Genomic DNA, 21,818 nt, shown 5'->3' on the forward strand with positions numbered 1-21,818 from the left:
ATGGAGGTACCCTCCCGCCTTGATTCCTTTGAGTACATTTCCCACTGAGCACTGCGCCCTTGCCTCTTCCATTCTTGCGTGAAGACTACAAGTCCCAGCATGCAGCGCAACTCTAATAGGTCAGTCCTCATCGCTCGGGCTCTTTCACGCCCGTGTCTCCCGTAGGGCGCAGGGCCTGGAGGCCTGTGCGTGCTGACGTTGATGCGTATACGTCATACTCTTCGCGCCTCTTCCCCCGCCTTCTGGGTAGCTAAAGTCCGGTGGCAGGAGGCGTAAAGCGGTGCTTTTTCCGAGGCTGTCTGGCGGTTTTTTGGGGGGGGGGAGCCGCAGTGGCTTAAAAACCCGAGGGAATCTGGATAGGGGCCGCCACTGCTAGCCCTCCTTCCTCCGAGTTTGCGACTCCGCGGTCCAAGATGGACAAAGTCTGTGCTATTTTTGGAGGCTCCCGGGGCATTGGGAGGGCAGTGGCCCAGTTAATGGCTCAGAAAGGCTACCGACTGGCCATCATCGCCAGAAATCTGGAACTGGCCAAAGCCGCCGCCGGTGACCTCGGCGGTAGGTACCAAACTAGAATTGTCCACTTGTGGGGCTGCAGCCCGAGAGCCTAAAGTCTCCTCGTTTGTAAAACGAGGCCTGGCCTTTAAGGCTCTGAGGTTTAGCCGTTTGGCTTCCCGCGTTCAGGAGCACCCTTTCCTCAGTGTGGACAACAGACTGGGTGGAGAACCCCTTATCACCGTTTCCCGCAGTGTTTCCTGCCACGCTGCCTGCAGCCAAGGGCAGAACAACTTGGGGTTTTCTTTGAGACTTAGTCTTGTGAGGCCCCATTAATTAAGCCCTCACCTCCCTGAGGCTAGTGCTAACCGTGAGGCGCTGTTTTGTTTTGGTGTCTGGAAGGAGGGAGACACAAACTCTCTTTGTAGGGTAAAGGGCTCACTGGTGCCGCGAGGTCCCGGGCGCTGCCTGGAGACTGGGCTGGGTGGAAAGGAGTTAAGGCAGGAAGAGTAGGCGTGTCAAGCCTGAAAGGCTCTGTATAGTTTTGCTGTGGGCTGTTTTGGCCCACGTGCAAATACACAAAGCAGTGTTTCATAGACAAAACTCTTTTTAGTACCAGCTAGTTTTGAGATATACCTGTTTTGGCCCTTTACCTCCATAAGCATTTAATAGGTTATTAAATTGTTTTGGTGGTTTTTACAAATGGACAAATGAGACTTCCAGATTCCTTTTTATTGCATTTAAAATTCTTTTTTTTCTGTTTATTAATAATGGATTAGTAATTACTTTTCATTATTTTGCAAACTCAAGTCTTTTGATCGTAGGGAGAAGTAGGATATAGGATAGATGCTAAGACGCTGCTACTGTTTACTTACTAGAACGGACAAATGCTCCTTATTCACTATCATGGAGGCATTGGGAAGTTTAGAGGCCTGGGATGCATCTGGTGGCTGTAACCTTTAAAATAACAATACTGATTGGTTCACCCTAATTGTGCACATGGGTTGGGAAAACATTAGGCTCTTTAAAGAAGCAAAACAAAATACAAGTTACAGAGCAGGGAGAAATTCAGTGAATGTTTCTTGCTGCTCGTATTCACTACCATTATGTTATTCTGACAAGAGAGTGAGAAAGTGGTTTTCCTTATGGGGTCATCACAAGCCATTAGTGTTTGCTGGAATAGATAAAAACTGTTGGTTGAGCTTCCAAGGGTTATTGTGGACCCAACAGGTTTTCAGATGAACACCAACGGTGAGTCACAGAGGATGCTTTGGGCCTTTCATTTCCTTGAATTATGTGTTCCATAAGTGTTTGGTTTGCACACTGTTTCCAGAGACATGAGAGTGTAATTTTAGTGTTAACATAATAGGCAAGGTCAGCCAGAAAATAAGGAATTGTTTAGTTTTCAAAAACCCCTATATTTTAGAGTATTAAAATGATGTATTATTAAATAGAGAATGCTTTCTTTGAAGTGTATTCTTTTGATATTTATGCATTTTTTAAAAATGGACACTTAAAGGGAAGTAACAGTTGTTTTTAGTAAAAAGTTATTTTTTTTTGGTGTGTTTTTTAGTTTTTGCATTTTGTTTTTACAGCTTCCTGCTTTGTAATGGTCAGCCTTGAATAATAGTTATTCTAATATATGTGCCATAGTAGAAAAAAAAAAAGTGTGAGAAACCCTAGGGTATATTCTCAGGATCAGGAAACCAGTTAAACACAACTGTAACAATTAGACATAAATTTATTTATTTATTTAAAAAAAATTTTTTTTTTCAACGTTTATTTATTTTTGGGACAGAGAGAGACAGCATGAACGGGGGAGGGGCAGAGAGAGAGGGAGACACAGAATTGGAAACAGGCTCCAGGCTCTGAGCCATCAGCCCAGAGCCTGACGCGGGGCTCGAACTCACGGACCGCGAGATCGTCACCTGGCTGAAGTCGGACGCTTAACCGACTGCGCCACCCAGGCGCCCCTTTACATAAATTTATTTTTTAAAAAAAATGTGTATTTTGAGAGAAAAAGGGTGAGTGGGGGAGAGGCAGAAACAGAGAGAGAGAGAGAGAGAGAGAGAGAGAGAGAGAGAGAGAATCCCAAGCAGGCCCTGAGCTATCAGTGCAGGCCTGACTTGGGGCTCAGTCTCAGGAACAGCAAGATCATGGCCCCAGCTGAAATCAAGAGTAGAGGCTTAGGTAACTGAGCCACCCAGTTGTCCCATAAATTTCAAAAAAATATAAAACCCAGAACACTGTTGAATTGGGTAGCATGGGGTCATTGTGGAAGCTATAAATATTGTTAGATGAGTCTTACAAAGCCTTATGAACATAAAAAGGGCCCTCCTGCCATTTTTTGTTGATGAAGAAATATTTTTAAGGTTTACTTCCCCACCGACCTCCATCCCAATTTTATTAGACTGAACTCCATGAGTAGAGGAATCCATGACATAATCATCTTTTATCTGTAGGTTCTAATTTAGCACAGGTGTAGGTCCTAGTAGATGCTTAACAAATGTGTATTGAATAATTTTTAAATTCAAGTCATAATTTATAAGTAGTTCTAATTTAACTCTGTTGTCTAGGAGATCATTTGGCATTTAGCTGTGATGTTGCCAAAGAATGTGATGTCCAAAATACATTTGAAAAGATGGAGAAAAATTTAGGTCGAGTTAATTTCTTGGTAAATGCAGCTGGAATTAACAGGTTAGTCACAGACTTAAGTACTTTTCTAATTGTTTGTTTTGGTATGAGTAAATATATTAACTTACTTTACTTCTAAGTGGAAGAAAATATGTATTTTAAAAATTGGTCTATCTATACTTCCTTTTATATTGAGATATACAATAAGGGTACAATTTGATCAATTTTAACATGTGTAATCACATTCATAGTGAACTGTAGAACATTTCTAGCACTCTAGAAGGCTTTCTTTAGTTTCTTCCCAGTTAATACTTATAGATAACCTCTATTCTGACTTCTGTCACCATTATATAAGTTTTTTCAGTTCGTGAACTTAATGGTATCAGAGTAGATATTTTTTTTCTTTTTAAAAGGTGAATTTAGGACAGAATACTTAGAATAGTATATTAATTTTCTTGCTAACAAGGCTTACTATAATATGGGATTTTCTCAGTTTATTTAAGCTTTTTTGGCTACTTTTAGCTGATAGGAATATTCGCCTCTCAGCCAGCTTCTAAGTTATCTTTTCTAGTTTATCACTTATTTTAATGCCTCTCAAATCATTTAAAATGGGACTCTCTAGGCTTTCTAGCTCAAATATATACTTCTTGTCTTTTTAAATTTGTTTTATCCCATTTTTAATTTATATGCCACTGCTGTTTTTTGTAGGGATAGCCTTTTAGTAAGAACAAAAACTGAAGATATGGTATCCCAGCTTCATACTAACCTCTTGGGTTCCATGCTGACTTGTAAAGCTGCCTTGAAGACTATGATTCAACAACAGAGAGGATCTATTGTTAATGTAGGTGAGTCTTCACCTGTGAAATTATTTATCTCATAGTGCCATAAAAATATTTAATTGACTAATTTGGAGTTTATTCATGTGTGAAACTTGGATGAAATGGGTCTTTTTATTTGTGGAAAAAGGATTTGATTAGGTGATTAGTGGGTAAAACGGGAATCACAGATTCACATCTTTCTAGTGATCAAAATGTTAACATTTTTTTTTTAATGTTTTTATTTATTTTTGAGAGAAAGAGACACAGAGCAAGTGGAGGAGGGCCAGAGAGAGAGAGAGAGACACAGAATCTGAAGCAGGCTGTAGGCTGAGCTGTCAGCACAGAGCCCGACTTGTGCCTCGAACTCATGAACTGTGAGATCATGACCTGAGCTGAAGTTGGACACTTAACTGACTGAGCCACCTAGGCGCCCCAAGCTGTTTTACTTTTTAAGAGAAATTGGTCACCCTGATTTTCATGTGAAACCTGGTTTTTAAAATACAGATAAGGAAAGTAGATTGAAAAATTTTAGGTAGTGGAGGATAGAAAATGATCTCTACAGCAGTTATGTGTGTCACTGATAAATCTAGTACAGAGGTTTAGGAGGAAGTTTTCAGTGAATAATCTTTTTAGTTTTTTTAGAGTGACTGTAACTAACCCCTAGTTTTCAGTTCATCTGACCCATGGAGTAGTAGATAAACCACATAGGTGTGTTTGTAGACCTTAAAACGCAAAATGACTTAGAATTTTATTTCAGTTTGGTAATTTGAAAATAGCATATCATCTGCCTTTTAATTTTAAGTGGTCATACCTTAAAAGGCTGCAAAAGGGGAATGCTGCTCCATTAGAGTAAATGGCCCTGTTGTTTTTAATATAGGAAATGGCTGTCCAAGCCAAAATGTAGGGTTTTTCTCTTTTGAAGATGCAACACGAATACTGTGCTAATAAGAATTAGAACATTTTTGACATTTACCCTTAAAAATGTAAGAAATAGGTTTTCTTAAAAAAGATTAGTAAATGATTAAAAAGTAAAAGATTTAGTTGACCTTTGCCTTGTAACACAGCCAGGTAATGATTTTGGATTCTCAGAAGCTGGTATACTGGCCTGTATGTGTCACCTGATAATATGGGTGTATTGTTTAACTCTAAAATATCCCCTTTTTAGATATATTTAAAAAACCCACATCAGTCCTTTGTGTACATGCAAAACTTTTAGAATTGTGTGAAAAGTAAATAATAATTGAAAATATATTAGGAGAATCTTTTTACAGAAAGGACTACTTTAAACTACCAAAAGTTCATTGATTTAGGAGTTAACACTTACTCACTAGATGAACAATAGTGTGTGGCATGAACTAAAGTTTCCTATTTGGCCTTTCTTCCATGCCTATATTTTTCTTTCTTTTTTGTGTCTCTCCATATTTCTCTTTCTCCCAAATACCCATTTCTCTGTGTTTTCTCTGATGTTTTTTTTCCTCTCTTTCTTCTTCTTCTTCTTTTTTTTTTTTAAATTGAGAGAGAGAGAGAGAGAATGTGCACACTTGAGCAAGCCAGGGAGGGGCAGAGAGAGAGGGGGGGAGAGAGAGAGAATCTTAAGCAGGCTCCACATTGTCAGTACAGAGCCCAACTCAGGGCTCAAACTCACGAACTGTGAGATCATGATCTGAGCTAAATTTAAGAGTCGGATGCTTAACTGAGCCACCTATGTGCCCCTCTTTTCTCTCTTTCTGTGCTTCACAGTTCTTTTCCTCTGTCATTAACTGGCATGTAATATATAATGTAGATATATTAATATAAAAAGTGTTTGGGGTGTTTTTCTTTTCCTAAAATAAAATTACTTTTTCGAAAGTTTTGTGAAGTTCTTGATTAATTTTTATATCATAAGTACAGGTCACTGGTGCAGAAAATTGTTTCCCCACTTCTATTTTACCAGAATTTATTTGCATACAGTTGATATTTGAATTATAAATTATTCTTTCATATTCATATAAATGAGACCACCCAAGAATCTTTAGTAGGCAGTACTAGCTATAATACATCACTGAAGATAACTAAATTGCAGTTTTACAAAAAGCTTATAATGAACCTTAGTTAATTTAGATTGATGGTAGTTCAAACTTAGTGAGATTTATCTTCAGATGAACTATTTTTTTTAGTTGGAAATGAATATGTCCTTAATCTGTGTTGTAGAATCATAAAATTAATCAGCCTTTGTCTGACTTTTTCTGGTTTTAACCTCTTCCTACTGGAAGCCTTTAAAAATACTATAGGATTTTCACCATGTCTCACCTACTAAGAGATGAGATTGGGTTTCTTTCACTTAATGGATCAGTTCTCAAGCCCTTGCCTGACATACGAAGTTTTACGTAAGCTTCTTTCAGAACCTGTTTTCTGTTTGTATCTGGAGCAGACTCCAACCCTAAGTCTTACTACTCAAATGATGCTGGTTAGAATTCCTAATTTTAGCAAAGGACACAGTAAAATGCTTTGTGCCTTTGTTTGTTTCCTGTAAGATTATCTAAATATTCAAGTAATCCATTAATTGGTTTGAATTTGCTTTCATTTTATTTTTTCTAGGAAGTATTACTGGTTTAAAAGGCAATTCTGGCCAGTCTGTGTACAGCGCCAGTAAAGGAGGATTAGTTGGGTTTTCACGTGCTCTTGCTAAAGAAGTAGCAAGAAAGAAAATTAGAGTGAATGTGGTCGCACCAGGTCAGTGAAAACTTTTTTCTTTTTTTTAAAAAAAATTGAAGCATAGTTGATATACGCTATTATGTTAGTTTCAGATGTACAACATAGTGATTAAAAAATGATGTATATTATAAAATGTTCACCATGATAGGTGTAGCTTTCATCTATCTGTCAGTATGCAAAGTTTTTACAATATTACTATATTCTCGATATTCTACTTTCCATCGCTGTGACTTATTTATTTTATAATTGGAAGCTTGTACCTCTTAACCCTCTTCACCTATTTTGCCCATCCCTTCATCTTCCTCCCCTCTGGCAGCCATCAGTTCTCTGTATTTATGAGTCTGTTTCTGGTTTTGTTTGTTTTGTTTTTTAGATTCCACACACAAGTGAAATCATGCTATTTGTCTTTTTCTCTCTCTTATTCACTTAGCATAATACCCTCTAGGTCTGTCCATGTTGTTACCAATGGCAAGATTTCATTCTTTTTTATGATTGAGTAATATTCCGCATGTGTGTGTGTGTGTGTGTGTGTGTGTGTGCGCGCGCGTGTGTGTGTATGTATCACACCTTTATCCATTTATCCATCATGGTTGCACATTTAGGTTTTTTCCATTTCTTGGCTATTGTAAATAATAGTAGATTAAACGGGGGGGGGGCCATATATTTTTATGAATTAGTATTTTTGTTTTCTCTGTGTAGATACCCAGAAGTGGAATTACTGGCTCATATGGTATTTCTATTTTTAATTTTTTGAGGAACCTCCATGCTGTTTTCTATAGTGGCTGTGCCTTCCCACCAACAGTGCTCAATGGTTTCCTTTTCTTCACATCCTTGCCAATACTTGTTATTTCTTGTCTTTTTGATACTAGTCATTCTGAAGGTATAAAGTGATATCTCATTGTGGTTTTAATTTGCATCTCCTTGATGATTATTGATGTTGAGCATCTTTTTATGTGTCTGTTGGCCATCTGTGTGTATTCTGTGGAAAAACATTGAATCAGGTCCTCTGCTCATTTTTTAATGGGGCTATTTGTGGTTTTTTGGTGTTGAGTTGTAGAAGTTGTTCATATATTTTGGATATTAATTCCTTGTTGGATATATCATTTGCAAATATCTTCTCCCATTTAGTAGGTCGCCTTTGGTTTTGTTGATAATTTTTTCCTGTGGAAAAGCTTTTTAATTTGATGTAGTCCTAATAGTTTATTTTTGCTTTTGTTTCCCTTGGCTGAGGAGACGGATCCAGAAAAATATTGCTAAGGTGAATGTCCAAGATGTTACTGTCTGGCTTTTCTTTTTTCTTTTCTTTTTTTTTTTTTTTTTTTTTTTTTTTAGAATTTTATGGATTCAGATGTCACATATAGATCTTTAATCTATTTTGAGTTTATTTTTATGTATTGTGTAAGAAAGTGGGCCAGTTTCATTCTTTTGCCTGTAGCTGTCCAGTTAACACAATTTACTGAAGAGACGGTCTTTTCTTCATTGTATATTCTTTTCACCTCTGTCACAGATTAATTGACAATGTAAGAATGGGTTTATTTCTGGGCTTTCCATTCTGTGCCATTGATCTATGTGTTTTTGTGCCAGTACCATACTGCTTTGAATACCGTAGCTTTATAATATAGTATAAAATCTGGGATTGTATTACCTCCAGCTTTGTCCTTCTTTCTCAAGATTGTTTTGGCTATTTGGGGTCTTTTGTGATTCCCTATAAATTTTAGGATTCTTTGTCCCTAGTTCTGTCAAAAATTACTATTGGTATTAGGATGAGGATCACACTGAATCTGTTGATTGCTTTGGGTAGTATGGACATTTAAACAATATTAATTTTTCCAGTCCATGAACATGGAATATCTTTACGTTTATTTGTGGCATTTTCAATTTCATTCATCAGTGTCTTATAGGGTTCAGAGTGTAGGTCTTCTACCTCCTTGGTTAAGTTTATTCCTTAGTATTTTATTCTTTTTGGCATAATTGTAAATGGGATTATTTTTTAAATTTCTCTTTCTGCTGGTTCATTATTAGTGTATAGCAATACAACACATTCCTGTATTGGTTTTGCATCCTGCAACTTTACTGAATTCATTTATTACTTCTAGTAGGTTTTGGTGGACTCCTCAAGATTTATATATATCTATATAGATCATGTCATCTTCAAATAGTGCCAGTTTTATGTTTTTCTTTTTAAACATAATTTATGTATACTTATGGCTTTGTACAGTAATAGCAAAGATTGTTCCTGTGTTTGGAAGTACATCAGCATCATCAGGCACTTCTGAGAGAGTATCAGAATAGGAGCATGGACTCTTCACTATTAATAAATTCTTTTTTTTTTTTTTAAGGTTTATTTATTCATTCTGCAAGAGAGAGAGCACACACGCATGCATGAGTGCAGGGGAGGGGCAGAGAGAGAGAGGGAGAGAGAGAATCCCAAGTGGTCTCCACTAAGCACAGAGCCTGATTTGGGACTTGATCCCATGACTCTGAGATCACAACTTGAGCCCATATCAATAGTCTAATACTTAACCAACTGAGCCACCGAGGCTCCTCATTAAATACTTGGGTAGTGAAATTTGTGAGGGTATGACTATATCTTGACAGAACTTAAATGGCTACATCTGGCCACACTGCCAGTCTGTGCGCCACCTTCAAGAAGGAGACCAAGAGTAATGCCAGTTTGCTTGCATATACCACATTGCATTTTTAAATAAATGATTACTCTCAAACTGAAACCACAAGAGAAACTTCTCATTTAAAAATCAGTTATAAATTAAGAACTCTTAAGAGCTGAATGTTAAGAATTTCAAGGTAGGTAGGGGGTGAGTATTGGTAACATATCCACTAGTTGAACAATTCAAAATGGTAGACTATTGGAGAACTATTTCCATTTTAAGTGTCCTCTCTCTTCTTGGAATATTCCATTGATTTATTGCTCATCGGCATACATTTGCTAGTTAATTTAGACTTTGTCAGTGTCAAAGCAGAACTTTCCAAGTAATGAATCTATTACCTAAATATGTTTCTTAAGTTTATCTTATGGGAACAATACTTATTTATATTTAAAATATTTGAATAGGTCTATAATAAAATATGCTTTTAATAACAGCACAAACCAGAAGGAATAATCAAACAAGGATGCATATGTGATGACATTTGCACATTTAACTAAGCAGTCATGTACTGACATAGTAATTTCTCTAGAAAGTCAGTATTCAGACAGAAAAAGAATTGCTAGGGATCACATGTTTGTTTTCAAAATAGACAAGATGCTCTTCACTGGACTTCGTTGTACCCCAGAGAACTACCCAGGAATCATGTTAGAGTTTCAAAACAAAGAAAAACTTGAAGGGTAAAAAGATATTTACACAGACTCGGGGAAGAAACATCCTTTTTGAAGTCAGTCTATGAAGTAGCAAGATTTTAACAGCAATTTTATTTGTGGTTGTTTGCTTAATGAATGGATGGGAGCTCTGAGGCTCATTGTGCAATGGCATGGGAGGAGGAAAGTGGTAGGACATGGTAACAGAAATGAGAATGTGAATACCCTGGCACCAGAAAGTACTATTACATATGCATAAGGCACTGCTTAGAGGAACTAAGGTTCCTAACATCAGACATATGTTGAAGTGGCCAACAATGAAGATGACTGTTTAATAGATGTGGCTTTTTAATAATTTTCAAAATAGTAGAAGTCACAGTGGGAAACTTGCAATAGAGCTAGCCTTCTGTAGGAAATCTATCAGGAACACTTGTCTTTTTGTTAAATATGTAGGAAAAACCAAGCCAGCAGAGATGCAATTCACTTGTAAGACAAAGCAAGTTTGATTTGGGCTAAGTACACAGAAATCAGAGACTTCTCAAGAAAACAAGTAGAACATTATTGTGCACCTGTTTCTTTTAATGTGCTGACTTTGGGCATTCCTCATGGTTTGAAAATACTGGTGGATTAAATGGGATGCAAAGCCAATTAACTTGGTCTGTCAGTTACAGGTAATTGGGAAATATTAAAACAGTGATTAGAATTAATAGTGTAGTTTGGTAAAGGCAAAATAAAATTTCCAATTCTTAACTTATGCTAACGGTTTAAAATATAAATTCAAATATACAATTTACATCTGGTTTTTTTGGTCTTCAAATTAATTGCCTGAAATTTTAAACAAGTTCTATTCAATAGCCATCTGTACTCATGAACAAAAGCATTCTACAGATCACTTAAGTCCCTTTTAAAAATTTCCTCCAATTTAAATTTCCACATTATGCTAAATAATCTGTAAGATGGAAAGGGAAAGAGGGATGAAGTGTCATTGTGTTGATATAATCTTCAAGATAATTATAAAGCCAACTTTCACGATACCAAATGCGAGCACAGAGTTATCAGAGAAAACTTTTGCCAAAGCTTATCTTGAAGTGGTTTAGTTGCTCAGTTTGAGAAAGGGACCATATTATAGATTCTGGTCTCTGTTCTGATCTACAGATGTTACAGGCCTCCCAGAGGGGACTGAAACAATGCAGCATATAAGCATCTATCAGAAGACTCAGTGCTATGCAGTGTGTTTAGTTCACAGGATAATAGAAGCAGTTGGAATACCTACATAAAAACATATTAAGTTCCTAAACATGAACTGCAAAATGGTCATAACTATATGTCACTCTTCAGCCAAAATAGGGCCTATTCAAAATGTTGAATAGGTAAGTATTAATTACAATGACTTTAAGATTAGTCAGAAACCTTCCTCAAGTACCATCCCAAAGTGTACAGACCAGTTAAACATGTATAAAATTAGTACTAATCCAGCTAGAAATCCAAAAATGAAAATTACGGATGCTGCATCAAGTATCTGGGATTCCATAAATTTATAAGCAGACAGTATAACAAAATAGACTCTAGTTTTAAGAAAACATTACAGTTCAGTATCCCAAAAATATGAAGAAGTCTCACAATAACATCAAAAATCATTTTATCTGGAAGTTAGAACCATTTAAATGTACAAATTTGAAAATAACAAAATGAATTAAAAAATAAGAAAGAGCTGTACAAAGTTGATGTTTAATCTTTTTAAAAAAAGATTTTGATAAGTCCATTATTTCAGCAGATTGGTTAACAAGCTGTTCTCATGTGAATTATGTGGCAATGCTGTTCACTGGAGGTGCAGAATGGAGAGCTTGGTTCTTTGTGATTTGTCAGTTCAGGAGATCGTAGGTAGTACAGACAGAAGTTTTAACTTAACCAAGGACATGAGACCATGGCATTATTATAAAAAGTGTAAACTATCCTTGGACCAAATGGATATAAAAAAACCAAAAACATACACAAATTACCTGGATTAGTAAAGAGTGTGATAAAAAGGTGCTAAAACTCAAATCTACATGATCACTCTTTGGTGTGCTAGAAGTTTTGCATAGATATTTCCTTGGCTTTTGGATAAAATGATTGTTTTTGTATACCTGTGCCAGTTAGCCATGGGATCTTTGTCCTAGCTTACTGTAGGTATTGAAGAATTGATTATCTATATGAGAAAAGACATTTTGGTTCATTGGTTGGTTGTTTGAGAGTGTTAGGTTGGAATAGATCTTTGCCACTTTTCCATTTCAAGTCATTAATGACTCCAGCTTGTATATTGGAATTGGTGTTTTATTTGTCAGTGATGCTGAACTAGCAGGGATCAGGGAATTGTCAAAATGTCCTGATAACCCTTGTGCTCTGTAATGTGACTTCATCTCAATGAACATTTGATAAATGACTGTGGTTTTGATACAGCCATTTTGGGGGGGCAGGGGAGGAAAGAAAAGAAAATAAACTAAAACCTGTAGTCATTTTGACACTGCTTTCTGTTTGTGTATGCTTATGTAACCTGGTTGATTTTTGTGTTAGCTTAGTTAAACCATATACAGAATTACTTGATTCTCGATTACTTGAGATTTGGGATGTATGTATTTGCTTCTCTCCTTTAGGGATTGCAGTAGTGTGGGTGGTGAAGAGTTAGTTCTAGTTCATGATGATCTAAAAGTTGAATGATTTAAGGGTAATGCAAGTGTTTCTAACTCATAATAATAACTCAGCAGATTTCCTGAAGTGTCTTCTATATGCAAGGGTTCCAAAATTATAAAAAAAATGAGTAAGATATTTCTGCTACAAGGAGCTAAGTACAGTGACAAAGACTGACATGTAAACAAATAATTACAATGCTGTATGATGAATATAAAGTAGAGGAACATATATATATATGATGCTATGGAAACACTGAAGAAGGAATGCTTAATTTTGTCAAAGTGAATCAGTCGTCAAGGCAACAGACTAAATAGTGGGAATCCAGTTTGTATACAAAGGGAAGTTTTATGAGTGTTAATGGAAGTGTGTTTGTATAGCCTTTCCTAAAGATTTTACTTTTCAGTGCCAATTTGTACTACAGAAAAAAAAAACCTTATTGCTAAAAATGTGGCCATTTCATAGGGTAACCTTTCTTATGTTGGGGATACATATTTAGCAGGATTCATAGTCTGAATATGTTTATTGATCAGAAGTGAAGTGTAAGTGGAAGTAGAAGAATTAAATTGATTCTATGGATTATTTATTTATTTTGGGTAGTAATTTCAACCAGATTTGTCATGTCTTTTAATAGAACTGACAAACCTCAGAATTAACAAATATGTTTCTTCTTATGTCAGTTTTCCTGGTCACCTTCAAATGGAGTTTCCAGTTAAGGAAAACAATTAAGAAGCAAATCATAACAGAAAAAGCAAGAAAGGGAAAATAATAAATTAGGCCATTAATCCCTGCCTAATATTATTGACTTTTTAAAGATCAGTTAGTTACTAAGCTTTGGTATTCAGATATAAAATAAATTCTCATCATGGATAAATCTCACTGATTAGAAAATATTGAATATGAGAAACAATATTTGATAAATTGAAACTATAATGGGTACATAACTTTAAAAACGTGTTTTCAGTAGATAACACAAACATGGTACAAAATTCAAAAGTATAAAAAGGCATAGATTGAAAAGTGAGTCTTCTCTAATCATCTAGTTTCTTTTCTCAAAAGCAACCACTAGAGTTAACTAGAGTCTTCAGTATTTCACACACAACCCAATAAAGTATGTGTGTGTGTATAAATACATATAATATATAAAAATATAAATCTGTATTTATGTGAATATACAATATGTGAATATATAAATATATATATAAAAAGAAAGCACAAATTGTATCATAGAGTTCGTAGAGTTCTGTACCTTGGCTTTATTCATAGTGCAGTAGTATATCTTGGAGTTGATTCCATATTATTCTATATAGAATTGCTTTACATTTTTAAAATCTCAGCTTTATGGAAGTATAACTCATATGTCATGCAGTTCACCCATTTAAAGTGTGCACTTCAGTGGTTTTAGTATAGTCAAAGAATTGTTCTATCATCACCACAATACATTTTAGAACATTTTCATCATCCCAAAAGAAACCTGTAGCCGTTAGCATTCACTCCCCATTTCCCTCCAATCTCCCCAGCTTCTAGCAACCACTTATAACCTACTTTCTGTCTCTGTAGAGTTCCCTATTCTGATACAGTTCATATAAATGAAATCATACAATATGTGGTCTTATGTGACTGCTGTATCACTTTTAGTGGCCGAATTAAAAGACAATAATGTCTGTCTTAGGGGTGTACCATAATTTATTTAACCTGTTGCCTCTTGATGGGCATTTGGGTTGCTTCTGATCTTTTGCCATTATAACTAATAATGTGGTAACAGTACCTGTGTGCAATTTATCTTGTACATGTATGAGTATATGAATATAATCCTGGGAATGAAACTTCCAAGACTCAAAGGGTATATGCATTTTAAGTTTTGACAAGTAGTACAGCATTGTATTTATTTGTATAGGATACCTTAAGTGTCTACCCTTTCCCCCCTTTTTAAGTTGAAGAGCTTTTACATTTACTACTTGGAGAAAATCTTGTTGACAAATGCTTGCATAAGCTTTGCAGCTACTCAAAACAGATATTATTTTGGTGCTCTTAATATGCCACTTGATAGGGAGATGATTTTTCACACTGCTTTCCTATATGCTTTTACAAACATAATATTAAGACATACGAAATTTGTTCTGGTTAAAATCTTAGTCTAGTTTCTGACAACAACTTTATTTGTTCTTCTTTAAAAAAAGTGTCTGGGGTTATTTTAATTCTTTCTATATACCAAAGACTTGATACCTGAGCTGGTAGGTGTAGCAATTAGTTTACATCCCACAATTGTTAATACTGGTGATAGGCTAAAATCCTGGCATCTTATTTAAATACATGATCTGTGCTGTACATTAAAGCTCTCAAAACTAAAGTAGTGACCAACAGATATGGAAATGAGATGCTGTTTATTTATATAGCTAGCCAAAAATGGATAAAAGAAATATGTTTTCTTTAGAATTTATCAAATATAAATTCTCATCGGACAAGAACCATGTACATGATTTTATGAGGAAGAGTATATCTGTACCTTTTTAAAAACAATTTACTGAGTGTGTTGTCATGTTTGTGGAACTAAAATGGAAGACATGCACTCGACTTAGTACAAGGATGCATTTCAGTTATCTGTTTAAGGAGTGACAGCTTTGTATTTAGCTGGAAACCCTGAATTGCCCAAGTGATCAGTAACATCATTTGCTAGACAGTGGCACCTACTGGTAGTTTGTAATTTTTATAACCCAGCTTGAAAGGCATTGTAAATACATATATAGTAAAGCAAGTAAGAGAGCAACATTTCCAGAACTTTATAAATAAAGTAATAATGATATGGAAGAGAGGCCTGTGGGGCCAAGGGGAGAGCACAGTTTGTGCAATACAAGCACAAAAATGAGCATGTTTAAGGACTACTAATATTTCTGCTCAGGTCTTATGATATATGATAGAGAATCCAACAGGCTGTTTATATGCGGTCAGTGTCTTGGGTCATGAATATATTTTTAAATGAGGATCACACGGTTCATGAGCTATAGCATAAAATGACATTGAAATTTGGTAGAGCCTGGAGTAGCTTATCATTAGAGACTAGCTACATGTTTTTTATTTGATTTCTGATAAATTTGGGGATGATATACATGAATTCTTAAAAGCTGAAGGCAGATTTTTAGGGCAATAAAATTATTTTATGCTATTGTATGGTGGATACAATTATTATATTGTATGGTGGATACAATTATTATACCAGCCATATAGTGAACGCTAATGTAAGCTACAAACTTTACTTAATAATGTATCAATATTGGATCATCAAATGTACTACCCTAAGGCAAGATGGTAATAATTGGGGAAAAATGGGGTAATGTGCTCAATTTTTCTGTAAACCTAAAGCTGCTCTAAAAATAAGTCTATTAATTAAAAAAGCTGTTGATAGTGACGAGAGAAAGGTTCTTGTTCCTTGGACCTGTTCTTGGTCTCAATATCAAACATCATATTCAAAGAGGAAAAGCCAGTATTGGTGAATTCATCCCTTCCTTTCAACTTGGCCTCTCATGCCTACTTTATTTTAGGCTTTCGGTGTAGAGTTCAGGGATGGCTATGGGATCCTCAGGGATCCCATGAGGATTGTCATTATAACTATTCGTTCAAAGACAGAGACTCTTAAAACTGAGAACAAACTGAGGGTTGACGGGGGGTGGGAGGGAAGGGAGGGTGGGTGATGGGTATTGAGGAGGGCACCTTTTGGGATGAGCACTGGGTGTTGTATGGAAACCAATTTGACAATAAATTTCATATGTAAACAAAACAAAACAAAGACCTGGAGAGAATCTGTGCAAACTTCCCTTCATGAAATAACACCCTTATCCAAACTTGAGCAGTAGAGGGAAAATCTTCATGTAAGGTGGGTGTTTGAACATCATGATCTCAGTTCTGGACTTCTTGCAATCATTGCTGGATTCAGGGAACACACATCTCTCTCCTCAAATTCGACCTAACATGGGCACAGATTGTAGCAGGGCTGAATCCAGGTTGTAAAGTTGAACAAGATCTTATCAAAAGCTTTAAGATACTTTTTTCTGTTCCATGTATCTCACTTACCTGGTTGTTTTTTGGAAGACTATAGTCTGCCCTCATGGCCCATATCTGTGGCATAAGACTTCTTTTCACCTCACTGGAATTGTCTCACTGTTTTGGGGTGCCTGGGTAGTTCAGCTGGTTAAGTGTCCAACTTTTGATTTTGCCTCAGGTTATGATCTCACTCATGGGCACGTAGCCTGCTTAAGATTCTTTTACTCCCTCTCCCTTTGCCCCTGCCCTGTGCGTGCGCTCGTGTCTCTCACTCTCTCCCTCTCCCTCCCTCCCCCCCCCTCTCTCTCAACAAAACAAAACAAAACCCAAAAAACCTTGTCTCACTATTTAAATCTAAGATTTGCTTTTCAGTACCTCATGCTCTGTTCTAGATCTGTCGTTTTTTTTCCAAGGCGGAATGCCTTCAAATGGCCTCTCACAGATTGTGTGGCCTTATTCTTTGTCTCCAAAAGGACAGACCCATAAGGACTGATATCCAGCCGGAAGCTGGGCAAATGAGTTTCTTTCCACACAGAATGAATAAAAACCTAGATTAGCATCAGCGCTTCCTGAATTGGAGCTATTCTACTTGAGGGTCCTTGTAGGGGAGCCCACTTTCCTAATCTTCAAGTTAAGTAGTCATTTAATGAGGCATACTTTTCGTCTTTGAATCATAGTTTTGTAGAGCTAAAGGAAATCTCAGAGGTCCATCATTTTCAATCTACTTATTATATGATACAGAAATAGTCATACAGTTTTAGATAGTACATGACTTTGCTTGGGTCATAGCTTTGATACTATTAGCAGAGCGGGGAACCAGAATCTAGTTTAATGTGTCCTAATCCAAGGGTCTTTTTTTACCACAAAATGCTGCTTTTGAGAAAAAGTTACTAGGACCAGTTAGAAGTTGAGCCTGGGATTTGCTAACTGATTGTCACAAGGTCTTTCTTGCAAACCATTTTTACTGTAGTTTTTTTGAGTTTTTTCTCTTTCCTTTCTTTTTTTTTTTAAGATTAAAACACATTATTGATTTTCTGTTGAGGGCTTTGAGAGTTAGTGGAGAAACATGCCAGTTTTGCCAGAATTAAAACAACCTTAGATTAAAATAAGTGTATCATGAACTCTTTGAGAAAATAATGTCTTTTAAATGTTAGGTTCATAATTTTAATTCCTTCAGCTTTCTTTTTTCTTTTTCTTTTTTTTTTTTGACAGAATGAGCGTGAGTGGGGGCAGGGGGTAGAGAGAGAGGGAGAGAGAGAGAGAATCCCAAGCAGGCTCCACACTGTCAGCACAGAACCTGACGGGGTAGCGGCGGGACTCAAAATACGAACCATGAGATCATGACTTGGGCTGAAATCAAGAGTCAGGTGCTTAATCGACTGAGCCACCCAGATGCCCCTAATGCATTCAACTTCTTAAACATGTGAGATAGGTTTTTTTTTTTTCCTAATACACTCTGAGGTATCTTTGAAAATAAGTGTGTCCAAAGACCTAAAACTTTGGATATCAAGCAGTCCCGTGATAGTGCTTTTTAAGGTAATTTGGATTGCCTGTTGATCATTCTGACTCTTCACTGTAGATGAAGTTTCATTTACAGTTCACTTGAAATTCTGCAGAGGCTGGTTATCCAGTGTTATCTGTGTCAGCTGCTTCTCTTTATTCTTTTTTCCTCTGGCCATCTCATTGTTCTTAAAGATGAAAGGGATTGAAGGAAATGTTGCTGACTTTTTAAATAAATGTAGTAGCAGAAGAGGTCATATTTTACAGTGTAATCTCACAATGAAACAGTGAAGTCTCACTGTCTTATTTCACAGTGAAATCTCACAATGTAAAATTATTTTGTTATTCCAGGCCCTCATTACAGATCATCTGAAGTTAGTACTGTGCATCTTTTTCAGTACCTTTTTATTTGAATACCAAAATAATATATATCTGTTGTAGATGATTTAGAAAGTACAGACAAGTACAGAGAAGAAAGTAAAAATCATTACTTGTAATGCTAGTAATTAGTGATAACCACTGTTAATATTTTGGTGGGACTTTGTTAGTATATATATTTTTGTTTTCTTTTTAATAATGGGATAATGCATTTGTAACCACCTTTTTAATATGCAAATATTATTTTCCACTTGTAAATGTTCTTCTATAGCATCATTTTTCATAGATACATATTGTTCTATCATGTGGATATACCATGATTTCTTTAAACAGTTCCTTTTTGAAAGACATTCAATTTGTTTCTGGTTTTCCCCTAATAAAGTTCTCACTGTCATAGGCCTTGTGATAGAAGAATCTATGATTATTTCTCATAAGACTTTTCAGAAACTGTTTGGATATTTATGAGTGAAATCTAAGGCAAAGAACAATTAAATAATAACATAGTATTATATAATAAACCAGTGAATGTTAATTTTCAGTATAGTGTTTAGTTCACATTTATCCTTATAGTTTAAAATGTCACTGTATTTAGGTTGATTTACAATTTGAGTGACAAATTTAATTTTAACATAAGCCACTTTGAAAACTGTATTCTTGAGATTGCATGTTAAAGTTTCACTTCACATGTCTGACTTTTAGTCCATATATTTTTCATGACCTTAACATTTTAAAGATCTTTTCTATTGTTAATTTCCTGAGGGTTAATTATTTGCTTTCTTTTTAAAAGTTTAAATGATTGAATACTATACAGTATAGTGATTATGTAATTGAGCACTTTATTGGTAATATGTATTTGTCTCAGACTAATCTCACAAGATTTTCTTAATAAATTTAGAATTCTTGCATATATCTACAGTATGAACCATTTAGAATTGGTTGCGTAATATATAGTACTTTATACTATAAACCTCTACACGTTAGAACATGTTCTTTTTGAGCTTTATTTCATATACCAATGCCATGTTAAATTTTGAATTTTCAATGTATTATGCTTGCATCAGAATTGGATCATTTCAAGGATGCCTGGGTGGCTCAGTCAGTTAAGCCTGTGACTCTTGATTTTGGCCCAGGTCATGATCTCATGGTTCATGAGCTCAAGCTCCACATTGGGCTCTGCCCTGATAGCTGAGAGCGTGCTTGAGATTCTCTCCCTCTCCCTCTCTCTGTCCCTCCCCTGCTTGTTCTCCCCCCCCGCCCTTCTCTCTCTCTCTCTCTCATTATAAATAAATAAACTTTTTTTTCAACGTTTTTTTAATTTATTTTTGGGACAGAGAGAGACAGAGCATGAACGGAGACATGAGAGAGAGGGAGACACAGAATCGGAAACAGGCTCCAGGCTCCGAGCCATCAGCCCAGAGCCTGACGCGGGGCTTGAACTCACGGACCGCGAGATCGTGACCTGGCTGAAGTCGGACGGTTAACCGACTGCGCCACCCAGGCGCCCCTAAGTAAATAAACTTTATAAAAAAAAGAATTGGATCATCCCATAAGATTTTTTTCTTATGAATATTGGAAATATTGGTCTTTCTGATCAACTATCTTAGCTATAGCAAATGAAACTAATTTTTGTCAGAACTGTCGAATCAGTTGATGTCACCACCTTTCTTCCCTCTAACCCTACTACCCCTCTACCCTCAATCAAGTAAAAATTACTTTTTTGTGATACTTTATATCTAAGGATATTCATCAGATGTCCTTTTATTATATTTAGGGGTACAAGTGAGTGTTTCTTCCATAAACTACAGGTTCCCCAAGGAATGAAATTTTTATTCATGTTGTATCTACCCACTTGTTTTGTGCTATGAATTGGGCGAAATAATTGGGAGTCAAATATTTTGGTGTTATTCAGTTAAACTTAATGAACATGCTTGATTGCTAGCGGAACTCTGTATTTCCTAAACAAGTTTATTGATAATCTCAAACTTTCTGATGCAAATTGATTTTTATTTAGAATTGCGCAGATGTCTTAGTGTCTCTAAGTGTCAACTAAATAAACATTTTTCTTTTAGGATTTGTTCATACAGATATGACGAAAGACCTGAAAGAAGAACATTTAAAGAAAATTATCCCTCTTGGGAGGTTTGGAGAACCTATTGATGTGGCACATGCGGTTGTGTTTCTTTTAGAATCACCATATGTTACAGGGCATGTTCTGGTAGTGGATGGGGGATTACAACTCATGATATAATTTACAGATTATTCAGTTAAAATAGTGATTATAATCAAAGACACACTTGGGCTGTTGATTTATTTGTATTTGGGCTGTTGATACCTACATGGGTGACATTTGCTAATCAAACTTATTGATGCTACAAATGCTGTTTCCATTTTTTTTTTTCAACGTTTATTCATTTTTGGGACAGAGAGAGACAGAGCATGAACGGGCGAGGGGCAGAGAGAGAGGGAGACACAGAATAGGAAACAGGCTCCAGGCTCTGAGCCATCAGCCCAGAGCCTGACGCGGGGCTCGAACTCACGGACCGCGAGATTGTGACCTGGCTGAAGTCGGACGCTTAACCGACTGCGCCACCCAGGCGCCCCATGTTTCCATTTTTTATATGAATATGTCTAAAAAGAACAGTGTGTGACCAGTTGTGTTTTCTAAATGCTAAGAACCTTATAGGCTGTAGCAATCTTAACATATAGACATTTGCAAGTGCTATAAACAGACATTATTTTAATTTACATATTTTGTTGCGAAAGTGGCAAAAATTATATGGTCTGATGGTCATGAATTATTTCATTGTATCAGGCAAAATTCTCTAGAAGTTAACCTTGTGAGCCATTGCTAAGATAAGAATATTTATAGGGCATTGGTTAGTTGTCAGTATTTTAGCAGTCCTGCCAAAGTTAAACATTGTATTCCTTTTACATATGCCTTAGAAGATCAATTTTTATACAGGTTGGAAAAAAACATCAGTTAGATACAGGCATAAATTTAGAATCCAATTTCTTTGAGTGCATTACTCCTGATTAAGCAGCTGGGCAAAATAATTTACAAATACAAGTGTGGTACAGTTGATCCATCCTATAGAATTTCTCAAAGTGATGTGTAATAATAACCCTTAAGGTTTTAATATCTCGTATAGTAATGAGCTACATAGATATTATCAACTTAGGAAATAGAAGTAGTTTTTTTTTGTGTGTTTTTTTTAATCCTCAAAACACTAATTTTAGCAAACTACTTAAAAACAGTGTAAGAAATTATGACATTTTAAAAA

At 36.0% G+C, this 21,818-nt stretch overlaps 1 protein-coding gene across 4 annotated transcripts in view; it reads left to right on the forward strand.

Annotated features, from left to right (window-relative positions):
• The first annotated feature begins 206 nt into the window (after positions 1 to 206).
• The window catches only part of CBR4 (carbonyl reductase 4), a 98,753-nt gene continuing 77,141 nt past the window's right edge, over positions 207 to 21,818 (forward strand). The window contains exons 1-5 of one of the 4 annotated variants that reach the window (XM_040470919.1): positions 213 to 555; positions 3,069 to 3,189; positions 3,835 to 3,971; positions 6,522 to 6,656; positions 20,607 to 20,923. In XM_040470919.1, coding sequence (XP_040326853.1) covers positions 414 to 555; positions 3,069 to 3,189; positions 3,835 to 3,971; positions 6,522 to 6,656; positions 20,607 to 20,785 — 714 coding nt within the window. In that variant the 5' untranslated portion in view covers positions 213 to 413 and the 3' untranslated portion in view covers positions 20,786 to 20,923. Of the gene's footprint in view, positions 556 to 594; positions 1,744 to 3,068; positions 3,190 to 3,834; positions 3,972 to 6,521; positions 6,657 to 20,606; positions 20,924 to 21,818 lie in introns of those variants that run through there. The other 3 variants (XM_040470936.1, XM_040470925.1, XM_040470944.1) reach the window with 3 other exon arrangements.

This window comes from Herpailurus yagouaroundi, unplaced genomic scaffold, assembly GCF_014898765.1.
Source record: "Herpailurus yagouaroundi ecotype Mexico unplaced genomic scaffold, PumYag 28, whole genome shotgun sequence".
NCBI lineage: Eukaryota > Metazoa > Chordata > Mammalia > Carnivora > Felidae > Herpailurus > Herpailurus yagouaroundi.